Source organism: Benincasa hispida, chromosome 5, assembly GCF_009727055.1.
Source record: "Benincasa hispida cultivar B227 chromosome 5, ASM972705v1, whole genome shotgun sequence".
Taxonomy (NCBI): Eukaryota; Viridiplantae; Streptophyta; class Magnoliopsida; order Cucurbitales; family Cucurbitaceae; genus Benincasa; species Benincasa hispida.
Genome location: NC_052353.1, coordinates 57,069,433 through 57,092,135, shown reverse-complemented (window position 1 = coordinate 57,092,135; position 22,703 = coordinate 57,069,433). Strand labels below are relative to the sequence as shown.

At 29.7% G+C, this 22,703-nt stretch overlaps 1 protein-coding gene and 1 non-coding gene across 2 annotated transcripts; one reads left to right on the top strand and one right to left on the bottom strand.

Annotated features, from left to right (window-relative positions):
- Window positions 1-1,661: 1,661 nt before the first annotated feature.
- Window positions 1,662-3,950, bottom strand: LOC120078082. The gene is made up of 3 exons (XM_039032290.1): window positions 3,348-3,950; window positions 2,117-2,326; window positions 1,662-2,019 (listed from the first exon to the last, which is right to left on the bottom strand). The coding sequence occupies exons 1-3, from the start codon at window positions 3,912-3,914 to the stop codon at window positions 1,960-1,962; spliced, it is 837 nt and encodes a 278-aa protein (XP_038888218.1). The 5' UTR covers window positions 3,915-3,950; the 3' UTR covers window positions 1,662-1,959.
- A 73-nt stretch (window positions 3,951-4,023) lies between these two features.
- On the top strand, window positions 4,024-4,095 carry TRNAP-CGG. The gene has a single exon. It is a non-coding gene; the product is annotated as a tRNA-Pro (tRNA).
- Window positions 4,096-22,703: the final 18,608 nt, after the last annotated feature.

Sequence of the window (22,703 nt, the reverse complement as noted above, 5' to 3'; positions counted from 1 at the left end):
CTAGATTAAGCATAAATTACTAAATTAAAGTACCACAATATAAATATGGTTGTTTCATAGTAACATTCGGATGTGGGTTCGAAAAATGCTCCCAATACTTGATATAAATTCGAAGTACTTTCTCATAATCCAACCGTAAAAAAATGTCAACCATTTAATGCCGGAATCACCAAATAATATTTCATCATTAACATCCCAATTATATCTATGAGGCAAAAGGTTAAACAAATGTTGAAGCTTAGTAGTATTCTATTTTTTAAATTTATTCTTTTTTTTCTTTCCATTGCTTTCTCCGGATTTTCACTTTTCTTCCGTAAACCTTTGGATTCTTAGTCAAAATCTAAAAACTAAAATAGTTCTTAAAAAATACTTCTTTTTTAGTTATTAAAATAGAAGATGAACAACATAACATAGTAATTGAGAAGTGAAAGTAGAATTTAGAAACTTAATAATTCAGAAGTGAAAGTAGAATTTAGAAACTTAATTTTTAAAACTAAATAATGATATTACGAGACCTTTATATTCAATATTATAGTTTATGGAAAAAGTAAAAAACTTGCTAACTTCAAGAGTAAAAATTGATTTATTTTTTTTCTTCCTCCTATAATGATCAATCCCAAGTATTTGTGATAATTTTCCCAAATAAAATATTTCGTTATGTAATATTTTTCATATGAAAGATGAATTCATAGAACTAAGGCTTTGTGTTTACCTCATTGGAATGAAAAATGGTGAACATAATAGATTTTCATTAATGAATCAATTATAATGGACCTCAATTGTAAAGATAATTAGAATGCTTTTGAACACATTTACTAAACTATTTTGTAAACGTAATTTAATTACTATTGATATTATTTACTTAACCATTACTATTGGTGTAAACTTAATGGATTTTTTTTCCTTTTGAATTTTTTTTGTATTGATACCTTTATTTATCGATATCATTATCGAACAAACAACCTTCCATAATTTTAGATTTTTTTTAAGGTATCAAATAAGATCCCCGAATTTTTTAAATCTTTTTATCAAGCAAATAACATCCTAAAATTTTAGATTAAAAAAAAAAACAAAAAAAAACAATATCAGCAAATAACATCTTAAAATTCTATATTTTTTTTATATATAGATACCATTAAAGATCAGATAACACCCCAAAATTTTGAATTTTTTTATTTTTTATTGATATTATTATTGGAAAAATAACATCAATAAGCTAAGGTTTCTATTTTCTGTTAACAAAAATTTCCCCTCCAATTTGCTCATATTCTCTCATTCAACAAATTAGTTTTTCTTTTTTTAAAAAAAAAAATCCATTTGTTTTTCTTTGATTTTCTTTTCCCCGAAAGAAAGAAGGAAAAAAAACAGCAACACGATTCCAAAATTAACTGATCTTACCAATATCGACCATATCCCAAGATTTTGGATTGGTCTTACCGATAAAATTTAGAGATAACCCAAAACACGATACTTAAGACCAAATCTGAAAATCATTCAAAAATATTTTTAAAAATATGATGGGTTTAAAGGTAATTTGATTGATACCTTTTAGCCCTCAATCAGATTACAATATTTGATTCCAGATTTCATGGTAAGACCCACATTTTATTACAATTCCGAAATATTGATAAACATCAATAATCGTGATTAAATGGGACCTATTTTTAAGTTACGAGTGATGAATTATGAGAATAAGTCCAATGTCTTCATCTTCGGAGGCTCTCCTATTCTATGTTAATTAGTTTGCTCTTACTACTAACTCTCTCATACACCCTATAATCTTGTTTAACCTCTAAACCTATGAAGTAGAAGCAGAGTAAAAATCTCTACATTAATGAAATAAATCAAAACTAGTGGAACTACAAGAACAAGAATGGTATGAACAAAACTTACATTGAGATGAAAATTCGAAATCTGTTCCTCCAAAATATAAATGCTAGATGTGAATCCTACTTCAGATCAATACCTGCTGCTTCCACGACGACCACGGTTCGAGCTCCTAGGCGTTTGTATTTTATTCTGTAGTAATACAAGTATTCAAATTTAAGAGGGAACTTGCAATATAATACTAAACATTTTGAAGAAAAGATCAAGAATGCCAATGCATTTACTTTACCTGCAAAATGGATTTGACTCGATCGAGCTCTTTTCTCACGTAAATTTTTCGTGCTTGTCGTTTTTGTTTCTCTGCTTTCATTTTTGTGATGCTGGGCCTATAAATGATAACAGTTCTGCCAATTTGATTCACCACCACAGAGCCAGTCGATTCCTCCAATTTCCTCACTGCATCCTCTAGCTCCTCTGGACAGTTTCCGAGAATTTTGATCTGTATCGAGTGGTTCAATTTTCTTTTATTTTAGTTTGTTCTAAGGATTTTCTAATATTCAACATTTAAAAGAACAAAGAACAAAGAAATGAAGCTATAGTCAAGTTTACAGATAGGAATCACGATCCAGTTCTGGACGCTATATATCTCGTCATTAGCAAAACCATTCAACCAGAAATATCACTGTTTTTTCATTAAGAACCCTCACTTTCATAGAGAAAAAATGAAAGAATATAGAATAGAAAAGGTGTAAATAAACTCATACACAAAGGGAGCCAAACTAAAACTAAAAAAGGGCTTCAATCAATCAAAATAAGCCTAGAGAATAAATAAAACGAAGACTCGATCAACAAGAAATGTCCGTGTTTAGGTTTACTAGAAAACACTTAATGTGGCTGTCTCATATGGATCTGTATGCCCCTAACCATCATTGAATAAAAATTTGAGGTACTTAACACAAATGAAGTGCAAGAAGCACATATATTAAGCTTTTTAGAAGTCAAGAACACAGTTGTACAACGTATAGAACACATCTCTTTCAAATAAGGTCGTAACATAAGTTAAGTTTTGGTAAACTTAAAACGTACAATTATCTTCTCTTATATTTTAAGTTTACAAAAGCTTAACTTATGTATCAACAAATTCAATCTATGATCAATGAACCATATGATGGAAATCAGTTCTAAATACAAACATTTACCATTCCCTAGTAATTAATCAACCATTCTATAATAGCAATTGAAATTTACTTTCCAACAGACAAATTTCTTTTCTCCAAGAACCAATGTGACTGTTGTCCTCCTAACTACAGATACAAGCAAATTGTGTCCAGAATGTTCTTGCTATTCAAGTTCTACAAGAAGCAGAGGAAACGATTTTGCAAAGACACTTGATGATGTCCACAGCACTGGTTCCCTTCAAATGGTGGCTTTATAAACACTAATTCTTAAACCATATAGACCAATGGATAGTATCAGAATTCAACCAAACAGAAAAGTGAACGTTGATAGAACCAACAAACCTTAAGAAGTTCGTTGGCTTCAAGTGTCTCGATGAAAGAAGTAGCCAAGCCAGGAGTGACGCCAGATTTTCCCACCAACTGACTTTTCAGCTTCTTTCCCAAGCTATGAGCATACGATGCCAGCTCTTTCTTCTCCTTAATCGTCAAGCTCGGAATATTCTTCACTTCATTTCTATTCACCATCAACGAAGACAACTCCGAAGCCACACCGGTTTCCATTCCATCCTCAACGGCCTCTTCCCGTTCAATTTCGACTTCATCTTCGTAATCACTTTCATCTTCATCTTCAATTTCATCGTCGTCTTCATCAAATCTGAACTCGGAGGGGCCGGAAATGGTGGAGGCAAAGGAGCGAGGGAAGGAAAGGGATGGGGAGGGAATGAAAGACCGGGAATGGTGAGAAGATTCGCGAGTGAAGAAGTTTGAACTGACGGGCTTAAATTGATTGAAGCAAACGGCGGCAGCGGCGGCGGCGGCGGAGGGTTTGGAGAAGAAGGTGGAGAAAGAAGAGGGAACTGATCGGAGAAGAAGAGAGTGAGAGTGAAAGGAGATTATCGAAGCCCCCATTTTTGCTTGCTTCTTCGTTCGGCTTCACTGAAACGGGAAGAAACTTAGAAATTTAGATAATTTGTAAATTAATACAATATATAAGTTAAGTTTGAAACCGTTTCCATGTGGGTGTTTGGTCTAGTGGTATGATTCTCGCTTCGGGTGCGAGAGGTCGCGAGTTCGATTCTCGCAACACCCCATTTTTCCTTTTTCTAAAAAAAAGATTGACGATGATATGAAGATATAACTTAGTTCGAAATTCTATTAAAAATGTTTAGTCCAAATAACTGAACAGTTTATTATTTATGTTATATTACTAATATTTTGTTATTTATTTTCTTATGTTTGATGACTTTTTTATGAGGTAGAAATATTGATTCATCTCTGATATTGATGTTAAATTTATGAAAATATGAAAATATTGATATGTCGATATATATTTTAATATTATTTGAAAATAAAAACAATGAACTATTAATTTAAATTATTTTTTATAATTTTCTATTTACATGAAATTTTATTGATGTCAACGTCTTATCTATATATCTATAAAATTGAAATTTTAATATTGAAATTTTAATCCTTGGGTATGTTTTTCCTACCCTTCTATAATTTGTTTCAAACAAGTATTTGGAAGTATATTTCAAAACTAAAACAACTATTCAAAATGTGTTATATATTATATATTATAAATCATACAAATTGTAGGTCATTGTTATTTAGACTTGCACAAATTTTGTCGATCAAACTTTGTCACGTCGTTACAACAAATGCTATTTTTATTATATTAGGATCAATTCAAAACTATTCTGCTCATAAATTAAATTTTGGAGATAAATAAATAACAAACTAAAAATGATCGCGCGTCTCATTTATGGTTAATCACAATAATAGTCTTATTGGATTAAAGGTGATTAAGCATGGACCGCAATCAATAAATTTGTCTAGTTGCCTGAATAGCCCCAAAACTATAAATTGGATCTGCCCCAACAATTCAAGTTATTTGTTCCCATAGCCCAACACAATTTAAGCCCAATATGGAAATTTGGGCTCAAGCCCATGTAAGTTGCTTGAGAAATTCTATAAATAGTCTTACACCTCCAAGAGGAGGGGATCAGAATAACCTAAGATTGATGCCATGAACTATGAAAGATTTGAACAACTAAAAGTTCTAAATATTGCAATTCTTCTAAAAATCTGAAAACCAAAGACTTATGAGGACGTCAGAGGCAAGAATTTGAGTTGTGAACTCTATAAAATTATGCAATATGGAAAATTGTGAATTTTCGGGGACCATAATGTAAGGAGTTAATAAGGTACAAAATTGATGTTTTATAGTAGTGTCACAAACTTCTTGGACCAAACAAGGAATGAAATTCACAATTCTCTCTCCCAAGACTTCTCTTAAGTTCGAGAAGAATTAAGCTCCAATAAGATTTAGAATATCTTTAACAAATTTTTAGTAAGAAATATTTAAATTGAGAAAACTTATAACTCAGAATAATTATATCAGGTCACTGCTAATTAGCACAAATATTAACTCGTAGTCGTAGGTGGATTGGAATGGCGTATGATGGTGTAAATATATTTGGTTGGTTTTTGGGTGGGGGATGGCCCATGAAGTTTGGGCCCATAGGGGAAAAGGACAGCTCCTCCTCTTCAGAGCCCAAAAAAGAGGAGAGAGGCCGAGGCTCCATCAATGGCCAAAATTTGACGTGGCCATTTCCCAAATGGGCCCCACCTTCCCACGTGAAAAAACTGCCTCCACTACAGCTCATTGCTTCCTTTTCAAGTAAAACTGCCAAGAAGGTGGGCTGGTTTGGAAGATTCTTGTGGACCAACCCAAAAATTTGAGTTGGCTAATAATAAACTCTTTTTTGGAGGATCAACCCAACTCAATTAAACCCAATAATAATAATAGATCGGGTTGACTCGACCCTGAAATTGGGTAACCCGAGATCCAACCTGAATTTAATATTTTTTAACATTTTTAACCCAACCCAAACGCATTAATATTTTTTTAATGCGGTTTGCGTTGGGTAATCCGAGTTGGTTGGGTTAACAGGTTTTTTGAACATCCCTAAAACGGTCCAACTCTCCTAACATGGGCAACCACAATCTCTAGTCCTCCAATAGGTTGTTTGGAAGACTGTAATAGAACGAGTTTGTAATATAATGTAATCTAAAATTTATTTTTGAATTGAGTATTTTGAGTCCAATTTGTAATACCAAACTCATTAAATTTCTACAATTTTCAACTCAACTCTCTTTTCCATCGTTTTCACAATTCACGATTCCATTTTTCGTTTCTCTAGATTCCTCATGCATCTCAACGCCTCCCAGATTTCTAGTAATCCTAATTACATTCTACCTCATCAAACAATCCTTATAGATTAAATTGTAATTATGATTTATTAAAATTTAGTATCTATGGTGTGAAAAAATCTTAAAAAATAGTTTTTACACTATATAATTCACAAGGATTTGATCATATGGACTATTTATAGGATTTTTATCTAATCATAATGATTAAATTCTAAATTTCAAAATTATATGGGACTATCTAAAGCAAGCATAATTCAACTAATATATAAATATGTTAACGACCACAAAAATTTGTGTCATAAACAATAAATAAACTTTTAGAATTTGTTCTTTTACGTATTTGAAATGTTGGTTTAATAATTGTAAAAAAAATATTGGTTTGATATGTTGTGTTTTAAAATCTATTATTGGTTAGTTCATGACCTTGAAAAGAGAGGAAAAAAAATCCATGACCCTTACATATTAGAATCAGTTTTCTCATACATATTTTCATGGAGTGGAATAACGAGATTGTTCCATACATTCCCCCCACACTTCATTTAAAGGGTTTGAATGAGATAGTAAAATATGTGAAGACGAGCATAGTTCAATTAGGATAGTACTCGTATTATTAACTTTGAAATTAGAGATTTGATTTCCTAACTCCACAAACTGTAGAAAAAAAATATAGATAGAAAAATCAATGGTTTGAAACCATCTTTTTCGATTAAATTACAAATTTAGGCTTTAAATTTTAAGTTGTAAATTGGTTCCTTTAAAAAAAACCATAAATTTTGATATAAGAGGTATCCAATCCCAACAAGTCTATGAACAACCTTTTCAATTTTATGTCAAATAAATGATTGACTTATTAGATTTTTTTTTTTTTTTCACATTCACAAATTTACTAGGCACAAAATTGAGTGTTTATCAATTTATAGACACAAAATTAAATTTATGTTCAACTAATTAGTTAGTTTTTAAAGAATACATCAATGATTTATTAGACATAAAATTGAGTGTTCATTTACATATTTGATATTTTTAAAAACTAGAACATATTAGATACATAATTGAAAACTTATTAACATATTAAACACAAATATACTACATACATTGATCAAACTTAATTTAACCATTTTTTCTCTAACTCTAATAAGTTTTATTCTGTTAGAGTTTCTAATGATTCCAAAATGAAGGAATCTAAAACTTGAATTGGTTCACTAATAAAACTATATAAACTTTACAAAATTCAAACTATAAACTAAAAATGACTCATAGTAATTTTTGGAAAGTTGCATCATGAAGCATTAGAATTTTTATTAGGAATCAAAGTAAGTAAATATTCTTCTTTTTTTTTTTTTAAATGAGAAAATTAGCAAGTATACTTCGATCATATATCTATATAGCTCTGTGAAAGGTTCCTCCTCTTTTTCTTTTTCTTTTTCTTTCTTTCACACTTTTATCTTTTTAATTTTTCAAACAACTATTTATTTATTTTTAATTTATATAATTCCTATAATAGTTATATATTTTCCTATTCTATTATTGTTCCTAACATCTGATTAAAACTAACCCAACATCCATATATGATTCTTAATTATTTGTAGAATTAGAAAAATGAAAAGAACTAAATAATTTATCATCAATTGAAAAGAGCTCATGTCAAAATATTTTGAGAAAGCATGGCCAATGGAGGTAAGTGAAAAGGATAGAAAAAGTTGGCCCTTTATATATATATATATATATATATATAGTTTTTTTATATATAACTTATGTATATTTAACACTTTTTAATTAATTTTTTAGTAAATAATTGCTATATTATATATCTTGTTAACGTGCAAGTTTAGTCTTCTAACGTCTAGGTTTGTTACAAGTAGGTCGTCATTCGATTTAAAAAGTATATGGTAAATCTCTAAATTTTTTGTTATTTTGTGTCTAAACCTTCAAAATATTTTAGACTTGGTCTTTTACTAATTCAAGACCTTTTAAAGTTCACGAACCAATTAGACATAAAATCGAAGGCTAACCTGGATATGATAATGATTTTTTAGATACGAAATTAAAAATTTCATGAACCTATTACATACAACCAAGAAAGTTTATGAACTATACTTAAATGTTAATTAACCTATATTTTTCTAAATAATATAAAGGATTAGAGATTCAAACATTTGACGTACAAGTGACATTTCCAAATTTCTTAACTAATTAATTGTTAGGTATTCACTAATAATTCGTGAATTTTTATCTAATAACTAAATTCTTAGATCTACTTTCCATTTAAATCTCCATGCATTTAAATATTTTACTTTTATTTTCTCCCTCTCCATATGTATCTTAGTATATTTAAAAAATAAATTTTCAAGCATGCTTTTCATGAATTTATATCAAGTTCAATGTAAAGTGAACACAATTATCCTCAATTTCATGTTAAATGCAAAGTAAATTTTTTTTTAATGGAATAGGCCAAAATGGGTTTTGAAGTTTAAGTACTACCATAATACAATATTTCAAAATTCCAAAATTTTTAAAAAGACAATAAAACATCTACAATTGAAAGCTATCCCTTTCAAAGAAGAATAAATAAATAAATAAGGTTATCCCAATAAAGTCTTAATTTAAATGAGAGGTTTTTTGGTTAGTTAAAACAAACCCATCTTGATTTATCTTCAACCAAACATTTTTACCAATTTTAATTGTCCTTTTTCAGATGAGCCTTCCTAATCCCACCATAGAGTGGTTATAGGATTTTGCTTTTTAACAATATAAATAAATTAATAAATCCATTAGATTTTATTTTCATAATTTTGATTTTATTTTATTTATAATTTGAAACGTTATTAAAAAATTGTTATTGTCATTAAATTAACCTAGATTATTTTGAAAACGATTGATATGACATGACATCACGTGTCTTTTGCTCGTCTACCTAATACGTAGTCACATGTCTTTATATATCTATTTTTTTAAGCTCACCAATGTGGTAGTTGAGAGATTCAAACTTTTGACTTTTTTATTGATGACATATGTTTAGATCGATTGAGTTATGGTCCAATAAGTATATAAAATCGAAATCTTTAACTAAAAAGAATGTTAACAATACATGAATCGAACTATTTAGTTATTAGCTATTTAAAAGGTGTTCAATATTAAATAATCTCAAGTGTTGAGTTTTATAAAATATAATCTTGATAAACTATTAATAGAAAATTTAATCATGTATATTTTTTATTCGAGTTCAACAATATATAGGGATGAAGTTTCGAGTATCTAATTTATTGGCCAATCATATAAGCTATTGACCATTTTTTTAATAATATGAGAGGCAAGAGAATCAAGCTATTGATGTTGAAGTTGATAGTACGTGTTTATGTCAATTAAACCAGTTGATTCATGTTCAAAGTTGACTAATTTATAAAAGTGTTTCAAGTAGATTTTCTTTTTCCTTCTATTTTTAGTTGAATAATACGAAGGTGAAAGATTTGAAATTTTAAACTATTGATCGAGAGTATAGTTCGCATACAAGTTGTGCTCAAGTAAAATTAAATCAAACGATAGACATGAAATTAAAACAATGTCGTACAACCTAAAAACCAACTCGTTCCTAAAACAAACCCAAAAAAAACAAAAACAAAAACAATAAACAATAAACTAAGTCGTTTATGGAACTCAGGAGCTTTAATAAGATTGTTTCCATAAACAATAATTTAACATCAATGTACACAATTACATCTCAAGACTGGGATAAAATTAAATAATATCAAATCTAATGCTCTAAAATTCAGTAGTTGAGGTTGAACAAGTGTAATGTAGCAAACTTTTTGGCTGACAAGCAATTGAATCATGTTGTGAAATTGAGAAGCACAACGGAAACACGAATATGGAGAAAATATAATATAATAATATATAAATATAATAATGAATAAATAAATAAATTATAAAATAAAATAACTAAAAATATGAAAATTTGATAGTATGAAAAATTGAGTAGAATTCTGAACTGGATTTCTCACCGATGTACATTATTTCAAGATCCACCAAATGTCATTATTTATAGGCAAAGTGACAAGTAGGATTTGTATGCTTTGGACACTATGCATGAGTGGTTGAATGATACATGGGCAACATATGTGGAATAGAAAAATGGCATTTCGTATTGGATACCAAGCATGTGCATCTAACACCTATTTATAATATTTATAATACTCATCCTTAGATGTCCATTATAAATATATAAAATATGTCTCGTTAAAATCTTACTAGGAAAAAGTTCAATGGAAAAAATTCTGGTGAAGAAAAAACAGTACATATTTCATATAATCTAATAATCCTAAAAGAATATAATATATTCGCTCCCCCTCATGGAAACATCACTTGAGATGTCTAAATCGTAGAATTCCGATATTGTGCACTAATTTCTCAAAGGTTGCAGTAGGTAATGCCTTTGTAAATAAGTTGGTCAGGTTATCTTTCGAACAAATTTGTTGTACGGTGATGTCACCCATTTTTCTTTGAGATCGCGAGTGTAGAAAAGTTTTGGTGAAATATGTTTTGTTCTATCTTCTTTAATATATCCTCCTTTGATTTGGGCTATAAATGTTGTGTTGTCTTCGTATAATATCGTTCAAAGATTTTTATTAGAAGACGAGCTACATGTTTCATGAATTGTGTTGAGTCATTGATCTTAACCATACACATTCTCGACTAGTTTCATGAATTGTAAGGATTTCAGCATGATTTGAGGAAGTGATCGCTATGATCTGTTTCACCGATCGCCATGATATAGCAATTCATCTACATGTGAATAAATAACCTATTTGAGATCTAGCTTTGCGTGGGTGAGATAAATATCCAAAACTTGCATAATTAACTACATCAAAATTTGATTTATTTGAATAAAACAAGCTCATATCAATTGTTCCTCAGAGATAACGGAGTATATGTTTAATTCCGTTTATAATATCTTTTTGTTAGAGAATAACTATATATAGCTAAAAAAAAATTTGAAAATATAGTATATGGTCTTGTATTATTAGCAAGATATATAAGTGCACAAATTGTACTAAGATGTGGTACTTCAGGACTAAGAAAATTCTTTATTATCATCTCGAGATCAAAATATATATTTCATCAGATCTAGTGAACGAACTTTCATTGGAATGTTCAATTGATGTGTTTTGTTCATATAAAATATTTTCAAAAAAATTTCTGTATAAGTTGACTGATGAATAAATATCTCACCTGCTAAATGATCAATTCATAAGCCAAGGCAAAATTTTGTCTTTCCGAGATCTTTCATCTCAAATTATTTCTTAAGATATTATATTGTCTTTAAAAACTCTTCAAGAGTCCCAATTATATTTAAGTCGTTAACATATATAATTATAATAGCAAATCCTGATTGTGATTTATTTAAAATACATGTGGACATATTGAATCGTTTTGATGTCCTTCTTTTAACAAACATTCACTCAGGTGATTGTACTATATTCGTCTTGATTGTTTTAATCCATATAGTGATATCTGTAATTTGATTGAATACGTTTTTTGAAATTTTGATTTATATGTTTCAAGTACCTTAAATTCTTCTGGGATTTTCATATAAATATCATTATCAAGAAATCTATATAAATATGTTGTGATTATATCCATAAGATGCATATCTAGACTTGTGATTATATCCATAAGATGCATATCTAGACTTTCATACATAGTCAGACCAATTAAATATCTCAGTGTAACTGCATCCACCACCAGAGATTACATCTCCTCATAATCAATATGAGGTATTTCTAGTCTTATGACCTTGTTATTTTCATTTATTTTTCTCACTAATACTCATTTGTATCCTACAGATTTGACACCTTCTGGTGTTCGGACCACTGGTCTAAAAATCTGACGTTTTAAAAGTGAGTTTAATCTTGCCTCGATTGATTCTTTCCATTGAAGCTAATCTTTTCTATGTTAGACATTTTTTTAACAGATTTTGGTTCAAAATTCTCATTTTCATATATAATATCAAGAGCAACATTATACGCAAAAATGTTGTCAATAACTACATGAGTTCAGTTTCATTTTTTTTCCTATCATGACATAGTTTATTGAAATCTCATTATTATCTTTATGTATTTCATATTCCTCATTAGTCATGTCATGATTTTTTTTATGGGTCTTTACATCTTCAACTAAGTCTTCTTGACTATTAATTATTTTTCTTTGTTGAGGATTTTTATCTCTAGAACCCACTGGTCTACCACGCTTATGGCATGTTCAGACTCATTAGTGACAACTTATTGTGTTGGGATATCAATTTTCAATGGAACATTTGTAGCTGGTATATGTGACTTAGTTATTTTATTTATATCTATAAATGCATATGGTAATTGATTTGATATATTTTGCAAATGAATTATTTTTTGAACTTCAAGTTCACAATAAATCTGTATGGAGATCTAAGTGAGACAATAACGATGCATTCCATGTAATTTATTTTTTCAAATTCTTAATTCCTCCTCTTGATGTTGGAAAATTTGTCTCGTTAAAATGGCATAAGCAAATCTAGCAGTAAATACGTCACCCGTCAAGGGTTTAAGATATTTAATAATTGATGAGGAATCCAACACATATTCCTAACCTTATTTGATGATCCATCTTAGTACATTGTGGTGGAGCAATTGGAACATATACTGCACATCCAAAAATTCTCATATGGGAAATATTTGGCTTGTGGCGATAAACTAATTGTAATTACGAGTATTTGTGATAAGCTACTGGCTTAATGCATATAAGTGACGTTGCATGCAAAATAAAATGTCCTCATATAGATGTGGAGCCTTAGCTCTTATAAGTAATAGTATTGCAATTAATTGCAAACTTTTATAAATGATTATGTTAAATCATTTTGTGTATGAACATGAGCTACAAAATGTTAAATATTTATCCCAATTGACATGCAATAATTATCAAAAGCTTGGGATGTAAATTCATCGGTATTATCAAGATGAAGGGTTTTAATCGTATAATTAGAAGATTGTGTTTTTAACTTAATCGTTTGAACAAATAATCTTACAAATACAAGATTTCGACTTGATAACAATTATATGTATGACCATGATGCATCTATTAATATCATAAAATATCTAAATGGTCCACTTGGTGGGTTAATAGGTCTACATATATCACCATGAATTCGTTCTAAAAATGCAGGTGATTCAGTTCCCATTTTAGATGGTGATGGTCTAATAATTAATTCGCCCTAAGAGCCAGCACCACACGATAATTCGTTAGATTGAAGAATCTCCTAGCTCAATGAGTGTTCATTTGAATTTTCAATAATTATTCTCATCATTATAGACCCTAGATAACCCAATCTATCATGCCAAATAACAAATATATCTGGATTCATGAACTTTAGGTACATTATTGCATATGTTTCAATTATCTGTATGAGTATAATACACTCTAGAAGATAAAGCAAAAAACTTTTCCATATAGATACTACACATTATTCTTACTATCAGTCTCAATATGATAATCATTACAACATATATCTTTAAAACTTAAAAGATTTCTCTTTGATTAACTATAAAACAATGCATTATTTATTGTAAATTTTGTCCCTCTAGGCAAAATAATATTTTATTTTCCAAAACCTTCAATCAAGTTTGCAGAACCTGATATTCTATTTACTTTTGTTTTCAGCATTGTCAATTTGGAAAAGCTTTCTTTTTATTTGTAAGTATTGTATGTGTAGTTACACTGTCTACTAGACATAGATCTTCTTTGTTCATCTTTTAGTCACTCAACATATGAATATGATGTAGGTTTCTTGACTGAAAAAATGATTACAATAAGAAAAACAACACTTAAGAGTTACAAAAGTTAACATTTAATAAAAAAAAAAGTGAAAATAGATAAAAGAAAACAACAACATTAAGTTTAGATATTCTCAAAGTCAAAAGAAACGCTCGATATTCCATCAACTGTGTCAATCTTCTATTTAGGAGATTCAAAGAAGTCCGTCACATCCAAATATGTCATATGATATGGATCAAATATATCATTATCTTGGTATGCAGATTTTGCTTCCACATTTCCCCTTTTTTTCTTTCAGGGAAGCTCGATAGAGATCAACTAAGTGTTTTGACATATGACAGGTATATACCAATGCCCAATCATTCCGCATCGGAAGTATTTATTTTCAACACTCTTTGAACTTTTATCTCGTGAGACTTTTCCTTTGTGATCATCATTTTGCATGGTTATTTTGAAAATTGAATGATTAGAATGACTACCACGAAAACTAATAACTATTTATTCCTCTTCCATGATCACGACCTCAACCACGACCACAACCTCGACCACGATTATTAACATTCATATCATTCACTTCAGGGAATGATGTCGTTCCAGTTGGTTGAGATTCGTGGTTTTTCATCGATAACTCATTAGTCATTATTTTGTTCGGCCACGATAAGACATAAAATTAGTTCAGAATATTGTTAAAACCTTTATATCAATATTGTTGTTGTAGGAGCATATTTGAGACATGGAATGTATAAAATGTCTTATCTAACATATCAACATCAGTAATCACTTATCGATTTAAAAATCTTTTAGCCTTAAATGCACCCACTCGTAACGAGTTTTAGGAGGAATAACTATTTTTTATGATCATACATTTTTTCAATTTTTTCCACAAGATACAATGATCTTTTATTGTAAGATACTTTATTTTCAATCCCTCGTGGAGATGATGACGAAGGAAAATCATAGTTTTTACTTTGTCTGACCAAATGTTGTATTTCATTCTTTAATTGTTTCTCCCAAGTTCATAGCATGCAGGTAGATTTCGGCATCGAACACCCATGACAAATAATTATTGTCATTAATATCAAGGGATGCAAATTCCAATTTCGTAAGGTTTGTCGTGGTAACACTTTCACAAAATATTGTATTCATGTTAGAAATTTAATGTGTTAAATATGAAAAATTCTAAATTTTAAATTTATTAATTATAAAAAAGAGAAAAAAATGACATACGTTTAGGAACTACCTTCAGCGAGGGAAGCAATAGGAGCTCGTGCTAATAACGTGTTGTGAAATCGAGGAGCACAACGGAACACAATAGGAACACGAATATGAAAAATATAATTAATAAATAAGTAATAAAATAAAATAAAATGACTAAAATTATGAAAAATCAGATAATATAAAAAATTGAGTGGAATTTTGGAGTAGATTTTTCATCAATGTGTGTCATTTCAAAATCTACAAAATATCACTATTTATTGGCAAAGTGACAAGTTGGATGTGATATAGTTTGAATACTGTGCATGAGTAGTTGAATGATGCATCCATGACATATGTGGTAATGGAAAAATGATATTTAGTATTAAAGACTAAATATGAGTATATAATACCTATTTATAATAAATCGGAGTATTTGTGTATTTATTTGATTTTAATGGTTATGGAGAAAAAAGAGAGAGAAAATTAATTTTAAATTACAATTATCGTGGTCGTGGGTGCACGTCTACGGGATAGTAATGGACGGAGTTTGAGGGCGGCGCGTGGTAGCGCGTGGAATATAATGCCGCCGGGAGTGCTTAAAAGGCGAAAGTAGCCCCACGTGGGGAACTGGAACATGGTTGTACTAACTACTAGTCATGTTACATCTGCCCTCGAGGTCCTACGTGTAAAGTGTGCGGTGGTGGTCCCCACAATCACGTGGCACTGGGAAACTCTCCGCCGCGCCTCTCTCCAGTCTCTCTCTGTTGTTATATTCCATTTCAAAGGGAAAAAGGTTTTTAAATAAAGGTTAAATTATATAATGTTATTTTCACACTTTTTTTTTATTTTTATTTTTTTTAAACAAAAGAATCAAACTTTAATCTTGAAGTTATAATATAAATTTTATGCTAGTCGATCTAGGCTTGTTTTTGACAAAATATTCTAAAATTTTGTCATTTGTTTTTTTAAAAAATTCATATTTTTAAAGGATAATTGTATGAAGTGCACTTTTAGAAATGATAATTAAATGTAACAAAAATTTAAAAGAATTACAAAAATAGCAAAATCGATCAATTATAGACTCTTTCAGTGATATGGGCTATCACTGATGTTCTTCGAAAGTAAAATCTAAATATTTTTCTACCTTTGCAAATTCTTTTACATCGTATTATATTTATAAATACTTTGAGTCTAATTGTTATATTTACAACTGCCCTTTTTAAAAAATTTGTAACATTATTCTTAAATTTTTATAAACATTTAAGAGCTGTAGTTATATTAGAAACTATATGATATCAACACATCGTCTTAAGTCACTAACTACACTATTTTATATATGAATTTCTATCTAGATTTTTATATTTCTATTATGATATATTTTAAAACGATTAAATGAACATATTTTATATTATCAACCCTAATATTATCCAATGTATTATGAAGAATCTTTTTAACAAGATAAAAAATCATAGATGGAAAAAATGTTTATATTCTTAATTAAAAAAGAATCAAATAACTAACGAACAATTAAAACAAAGTTATATATATATATATATATATTAAGGAAAACCACTCAATAATTTTATTAATTACAAGATGATCACTATATAATGCACTAGCTAATTATTAGATACTAATTGATCATGATTCACGTATTTTTCTAGACATGGATAATTATAATATTTTCATTCATGTAATTTAACATGGTTTAACTTTTCGTACTTAAACTCATCATTAACTAACTTAAAAAGAAGTATAAAGTAAAAAATATGTTAAATTAGAAGTCTAATAACACGTTGGTGTCTATTTAGTCTCCTTTAATTTTTAGGTGTGTTCGATAAATATTTGATTTTTGTTTTTTTAGAATTAAGCTTATAAATGTTACATCTATCCATATAAGTTTCTACATTTTGTTATTCATTTTCTATTAAGATTTTAATAACTAAGGTCTCATTTGGTAACCATTTGATTTTTTTGTTTTTGTTTTCTAAAGTTAACCTATCTCATCCACATTTCTTATAATGATTTGCATATTTCTTGAGTACTATAATTGAATTTGTAACCAGATTTCAAAAAAAAAAATAAAAAATTGAAAGCTAATTTTTTTAGTTTTCAAATTTTAGAATGGTTTTTTAAACCATTGGTAAAAAGTAGATAACAAATGGAGATATTTGAAAGTGGAAGTAGTGTCCATATGCTTAATTTTAAAAAACAAAAACCAAAAAACAAAATGGTTACCAAATGAGGCCTATAAAATATAGGTTCCAAAAACTTGTTTTTGTTTTATATAATTCAGCTAGGAGTTTAAGCATATTTTTAAAAAATGTGAAAAAATCATAATTGAAAATTTGAGGGTGAACAAACATAAAGTTTGAAATCAAAAAATAAAAACACAAAATCATTACTAAACGGGACATAAACTTCCAATTTAAGAAGTCATTTTATAAACAAACTTGACTATTATAAAAAATAATACTCTGTTTGGTAACTATTTAATTTTACTTTTTTAAAATTAAGCTTATAAACACAATTTTCATCTCTAGATTTATTGTTTCTTTATCTATTTATTAATGATATTTTTAAAAATTGAAAAAAAAAATTGAAAACTTATTTTTGTTTTATGAATTTGGTTAAAATTTTATGCCCCGTTTGATAACCATTTAAAAAAAAAAAAAAAAAACCAAATTCATCCACATTTCTTACAATGATTTGCATATTTGTTAAACACGATGGTTGAATTCTTAGCCAAATTAAATTTCCAAAAACAACTTTTTGAAATCTACTTTTGTTAACTTTCAAAATTTGACTTGATTTTTTAAACCATTGATGTAATAAGATAAAAAAAGAAAAAAATTTAGATGTAAAAGTAATGTTCATAGGTTTAATTTTCAAAAACAAAAATTAAAAACAAAATGATTACCACACCTTAACTATCGTACTTGATAAATATTCAAATTAAGATAAGAAATTGAGAGAAAATAAATTTAAAAGCTAAAAATAAAAATCGAAATGATTACTTAACAGGATTTAAGTTATTAGATGATAAAATTTAAAGATAAATCATTCTAATTCTAACTATAAAAATGTAGGTACTAAATAGGAAGTTTTTTTTTTTTTTTTTTTTTTTTTTAAATATTGTGATTAGGAAAACTATTTAGGGAATATAGTGGTTTTGAAACTATTTAGAAATCTATGGTTGTTTTGGAGATTTCGAGGTGGGGATTTAGTTTAAAATATTTTGTCGAGGGTTCAACCCTCGACCTATCAAAAATTAAATAAAGATCGAGAGTTTGACCCTCGACTTGAGAAGAGGACGAGAGTTCAACCCTCGACCTGTTGAAAATTAAAGAAGAGATCGAGGGTTCGACCCTCGACCCAAAGGAAATTGAGAAGAGGATGAGGGTTTAACCTTCGACCTGTCGAAAACTAAAAAAAATTGTAAGAGAATATGAGAAAATTTTCCAAAGCCCTCGACCTCTGGAAAATTATAGAACAAACCCTCGACCTAAAGGAAATTAAAAAATCATTTAGTAATTATATACAAGATCGCACACAATTGTTTAGTAAAATTACTATGCAATCGTTTAGTAATTCTTTATTAACGTAACAATAGGTGCAAACATCCGGAAAGAACAAGTGATCGATGAACAACTTATTTATTAGAAACTAAACGATCGTTTACAATCTATCCACAATCGCTCGATATGATTAAACGATCGCTTACTAAATCCACTGCGATCGACCACAAACTCCTACACGATAGCTTAACTATTACTATTACACGATTGCCTTCTCAGAACCTATACAACCGCATGCCTTTTACTATACGATCACATGCCAAATGCTACACGATCGCATAGTGGAAGTATACGACGAGAGAACGCTGCGATGGCCTCTTGATAGCTCTCTTTCCTCACTACACGATCGCCCACAAACTCCTACACGATCGCTTACATATTACAAGTAGACGATGGCCTTCTCAAAACCTATACGATCGCATACGTTTTACTATACAATCGTATACCAAATGCTACAGATCGCATAGTGGAAGTACACGATGAGGGCACGCTTCGATGGCCTCTCGAGAGCTCTTTTTCCTCACTACACGATCGCTTACCTATTACAAATAGACGATGACCTTCTCAAAATCTATACAATTGCATACCTTTTACTATACGACCGCATACCAAATGCTATACGATCGTAAGTTTTACTACACGATCGCATAGTGGAAGTATACGATGAGGGCACGCTGCGATGGCCTCTCGAGAGCTCTCTTTCCTTACTACACGATCGCTTAGCTATTACAATCAGACGATCGCTTTCTCAAAACCTATACAATCACCTACCTTTTACCATATGATTGTATACCAAATGCTACACGATCGCCTAGTAGAAGTACACGATGAGGGCACGCTGCAATGGCCTCTCGAGAGCTCTCTTTCTTTAATACACGATCGCTTACCTATTACAAATAGACAATGACCTTCTCAAAACGTATACATCGCATACCTTTTACTATACGATTGTATACCAAATGTTACACGATCGCTAAGTTTTACTACACGATCGCATAGTGGAAGTACATGATGAGGGCACGTTGCGATGGCCTCTCAAGAGCTCTCTTTCTTCACTACACAATCGTATACCAAATGCTACACGATCGCATAGCTAAGAATCCAAATCTCTACGGCATGTGTTAGAGTGATTTGAATCTTCAACCTCCTTTAAAAAGAATATGAATCTCTGCAGCGCGTCAGCGTCTAGTCCCATCCCATACTGCTTTCCCACCTCGTGAGGTCGAGTTTTGAAAACTCGACCATTTAGCTTATAACCCCACTGTCTTTTCTCATTTTCTCACACTGCTTTCGTTCCCCCACTCTCCTCACTGCCTTCATTCCTCATTGCCTTTCAACCTTTAAGATCAGCCTCTCATTTTCTCCTCACTGCCTTCGTTCTTTCATTCTCACTGCCTTCAACAAATCTTCTTCTTCTCCCACATTCATCAATTAAATTGTGAGGTTTGTACCTTTTACTATACAAAATTGTGGAGCATGTTTGGCATGGTCGTATAGACAACTATGCAAAGCAACAAGACCTGAGGTTCGAGAGATAGTTGGGCCTTTCATACTTTTGCAACTATGGGTTTGGGAGCGATTTCCAACAATGGCTTCACAACTACAACATGTTAATGACACTTAGTTAGTTGGACGAGCCTACGGTTCTCGGTATGTTGTTTTAATTCAATTTAATTTTTATATCACTAATCTAGTTAATTTAGATTATAAATTATCAATTTAAAAACTTAGGTGGAGAGATAAATTTTGTGTGACTAGGATAGCCACACATGTAGTCAGCCAGTACAAATATATGTTTGATCTGCTTCAACCTGATCAGGTACATTACACTGAACCTAATTGATTATTTTATACACATTTTTATTGTATTTATCTTTAATGTTCTCCAATATAATATTTTGTGTTTCAGGTTATTTGGGATCCGTACAAAATTATTATGTATACATTGTCCAATTTTCTGTACGAATGGTCAAAACATATGGCGGACGATGAGTTCTCTCATATGTTTTCACATTGGTGAGTGACATCTTCTTGACAGGGTGATGAGGCAATTCGATTTTCAGCAGGATGTCTCATCGCCTTGTAATACTGAACCCCTACTGCATGATATCGACTTAAAGACTGTAAATTGATCCAAAAAAGTTGCACATTTGGTAGTGCGATGACACTATCATGCAAGGTTTATTGCAGTGGGGGTTTCTATTGGACAATTTGACAGGGAAGTCACTAAAGACTACATTCATTGGTATAATAATATCACAAGGCGCTACGTCACTCGTCCGGGAGCAGCCGTGGGTCATTTGGTAAATGAATGAATATTATCTAATTATTTTTAATTTAAATTTATTTTAAATATTACTAATTGTTTATAATTCACAGAGATCGAATAATAGTAGACTCCGTGATGTTGCGAATGATCCGAACCAGGTTATTGCTATATGTAGGGACAACCAAAGTTATATAGAAGAGATACATTATATGTACGATATACCTATTGTTCCTCCACCAGCTCCTATACGTAGAAGACCTGTACGGGAAGAGGATGAGTTTGACGAGGTTGCCCATAATGTGGAAGAGTTGCCCCCTGTGATGCAGACGTAGAGTCAAGCTAATTATGTTAGTCCGATGATGATGATGCCAACATTTGGTTCAGGACATTATGACTCAGATGCTGGTCCTTCGTCTTCATATGTATATGGACATGGTCGGGGTCATGGAGAGCATAATAAATATTTATATCATGAAGCATCTGTAGAGGTACCAGAGCAACATCAAGAAGAATCAGAGCAACCTCAAATTCGAAGTCGATGATGACAACCAGCTCGTAATCGACGACGTCCGCCTTGTGGATACATTGATTTTTTGTAATTATTTTATATAAATGAGATATTTTAATTTACATTTTTTTAAATTTTTATGAGATATTATTTTTTTAATTTATTCTTTTTAGAATTTAAATAAAATAAAAAAATATTTTTAGAAATTATTTTTATAAAATGAAAAATTAAAAAAAGAAAGAAAAAAAGAAAAGAGGTCGAATTTCCAACATTCGATCTCTAAATTATTAAAAAAAAGAAGTTAAAGTCGAGGGTTCAAAATTCAACTTAGGTAGGATTTTTATAAATTGTTTTTATAAGATGGATTTTTTTTTTTAAAAAAAAAAGAAAAGAGGTCGAATTTCCAACATTTGATCTCTAAATTATTAAAAAGAAAAAAAAAAGTAAAGGTCGAGAGGTCAAATTTTGAACCATTGACCTATTAAAAAAAATATTTTTCTAAATAATTTCAAAATTACAATATTTTTATAAATAGTTTTTAAAACTACCATATTATATTAATTTTACCACTAAATAGTTACAATTTACAAATCATAAATTAAATCATCACTCTATATAACTAATTCTTAACTTAATTTGTAATTAATGAAACGTTTTGTCGTCTCAGACCAATGACCACTGTTATTCCCGCTAAATTTCAGGTTTACTTTTTCAAAGTCCTTTTCTCTTCCCGATTTTGAAAGCCACCCCAAGCCATCTGCCACGTTACCATCATTAAATTTATTACACAAAATACTATAATTCAAAATACATTTAAATCTTATTTTGGATATCCAACTATTAATAATATTATATTTTAATCTCTAAACTTCTAAAAATGTTCTTTTATTTCTTAAACTTTGAATATTATTTTATTTTAGTTCCTAAATTTTTAAAAATATTCTTCTTAGTTTTTTAAACTTTTTAAATAATACTTATTCTGGTCCCTAATATATTAAGAGTTTATTAATTCTTAAAAAAAATGACGAGTTAACTTGTATTTTCGAATGATTATGCTACCAAATAAGTTAATCACACTAAAAAATCTAGAGTTTCAATTTTGAAGGTGGCAAAGCAGGAAAATTTAAAAG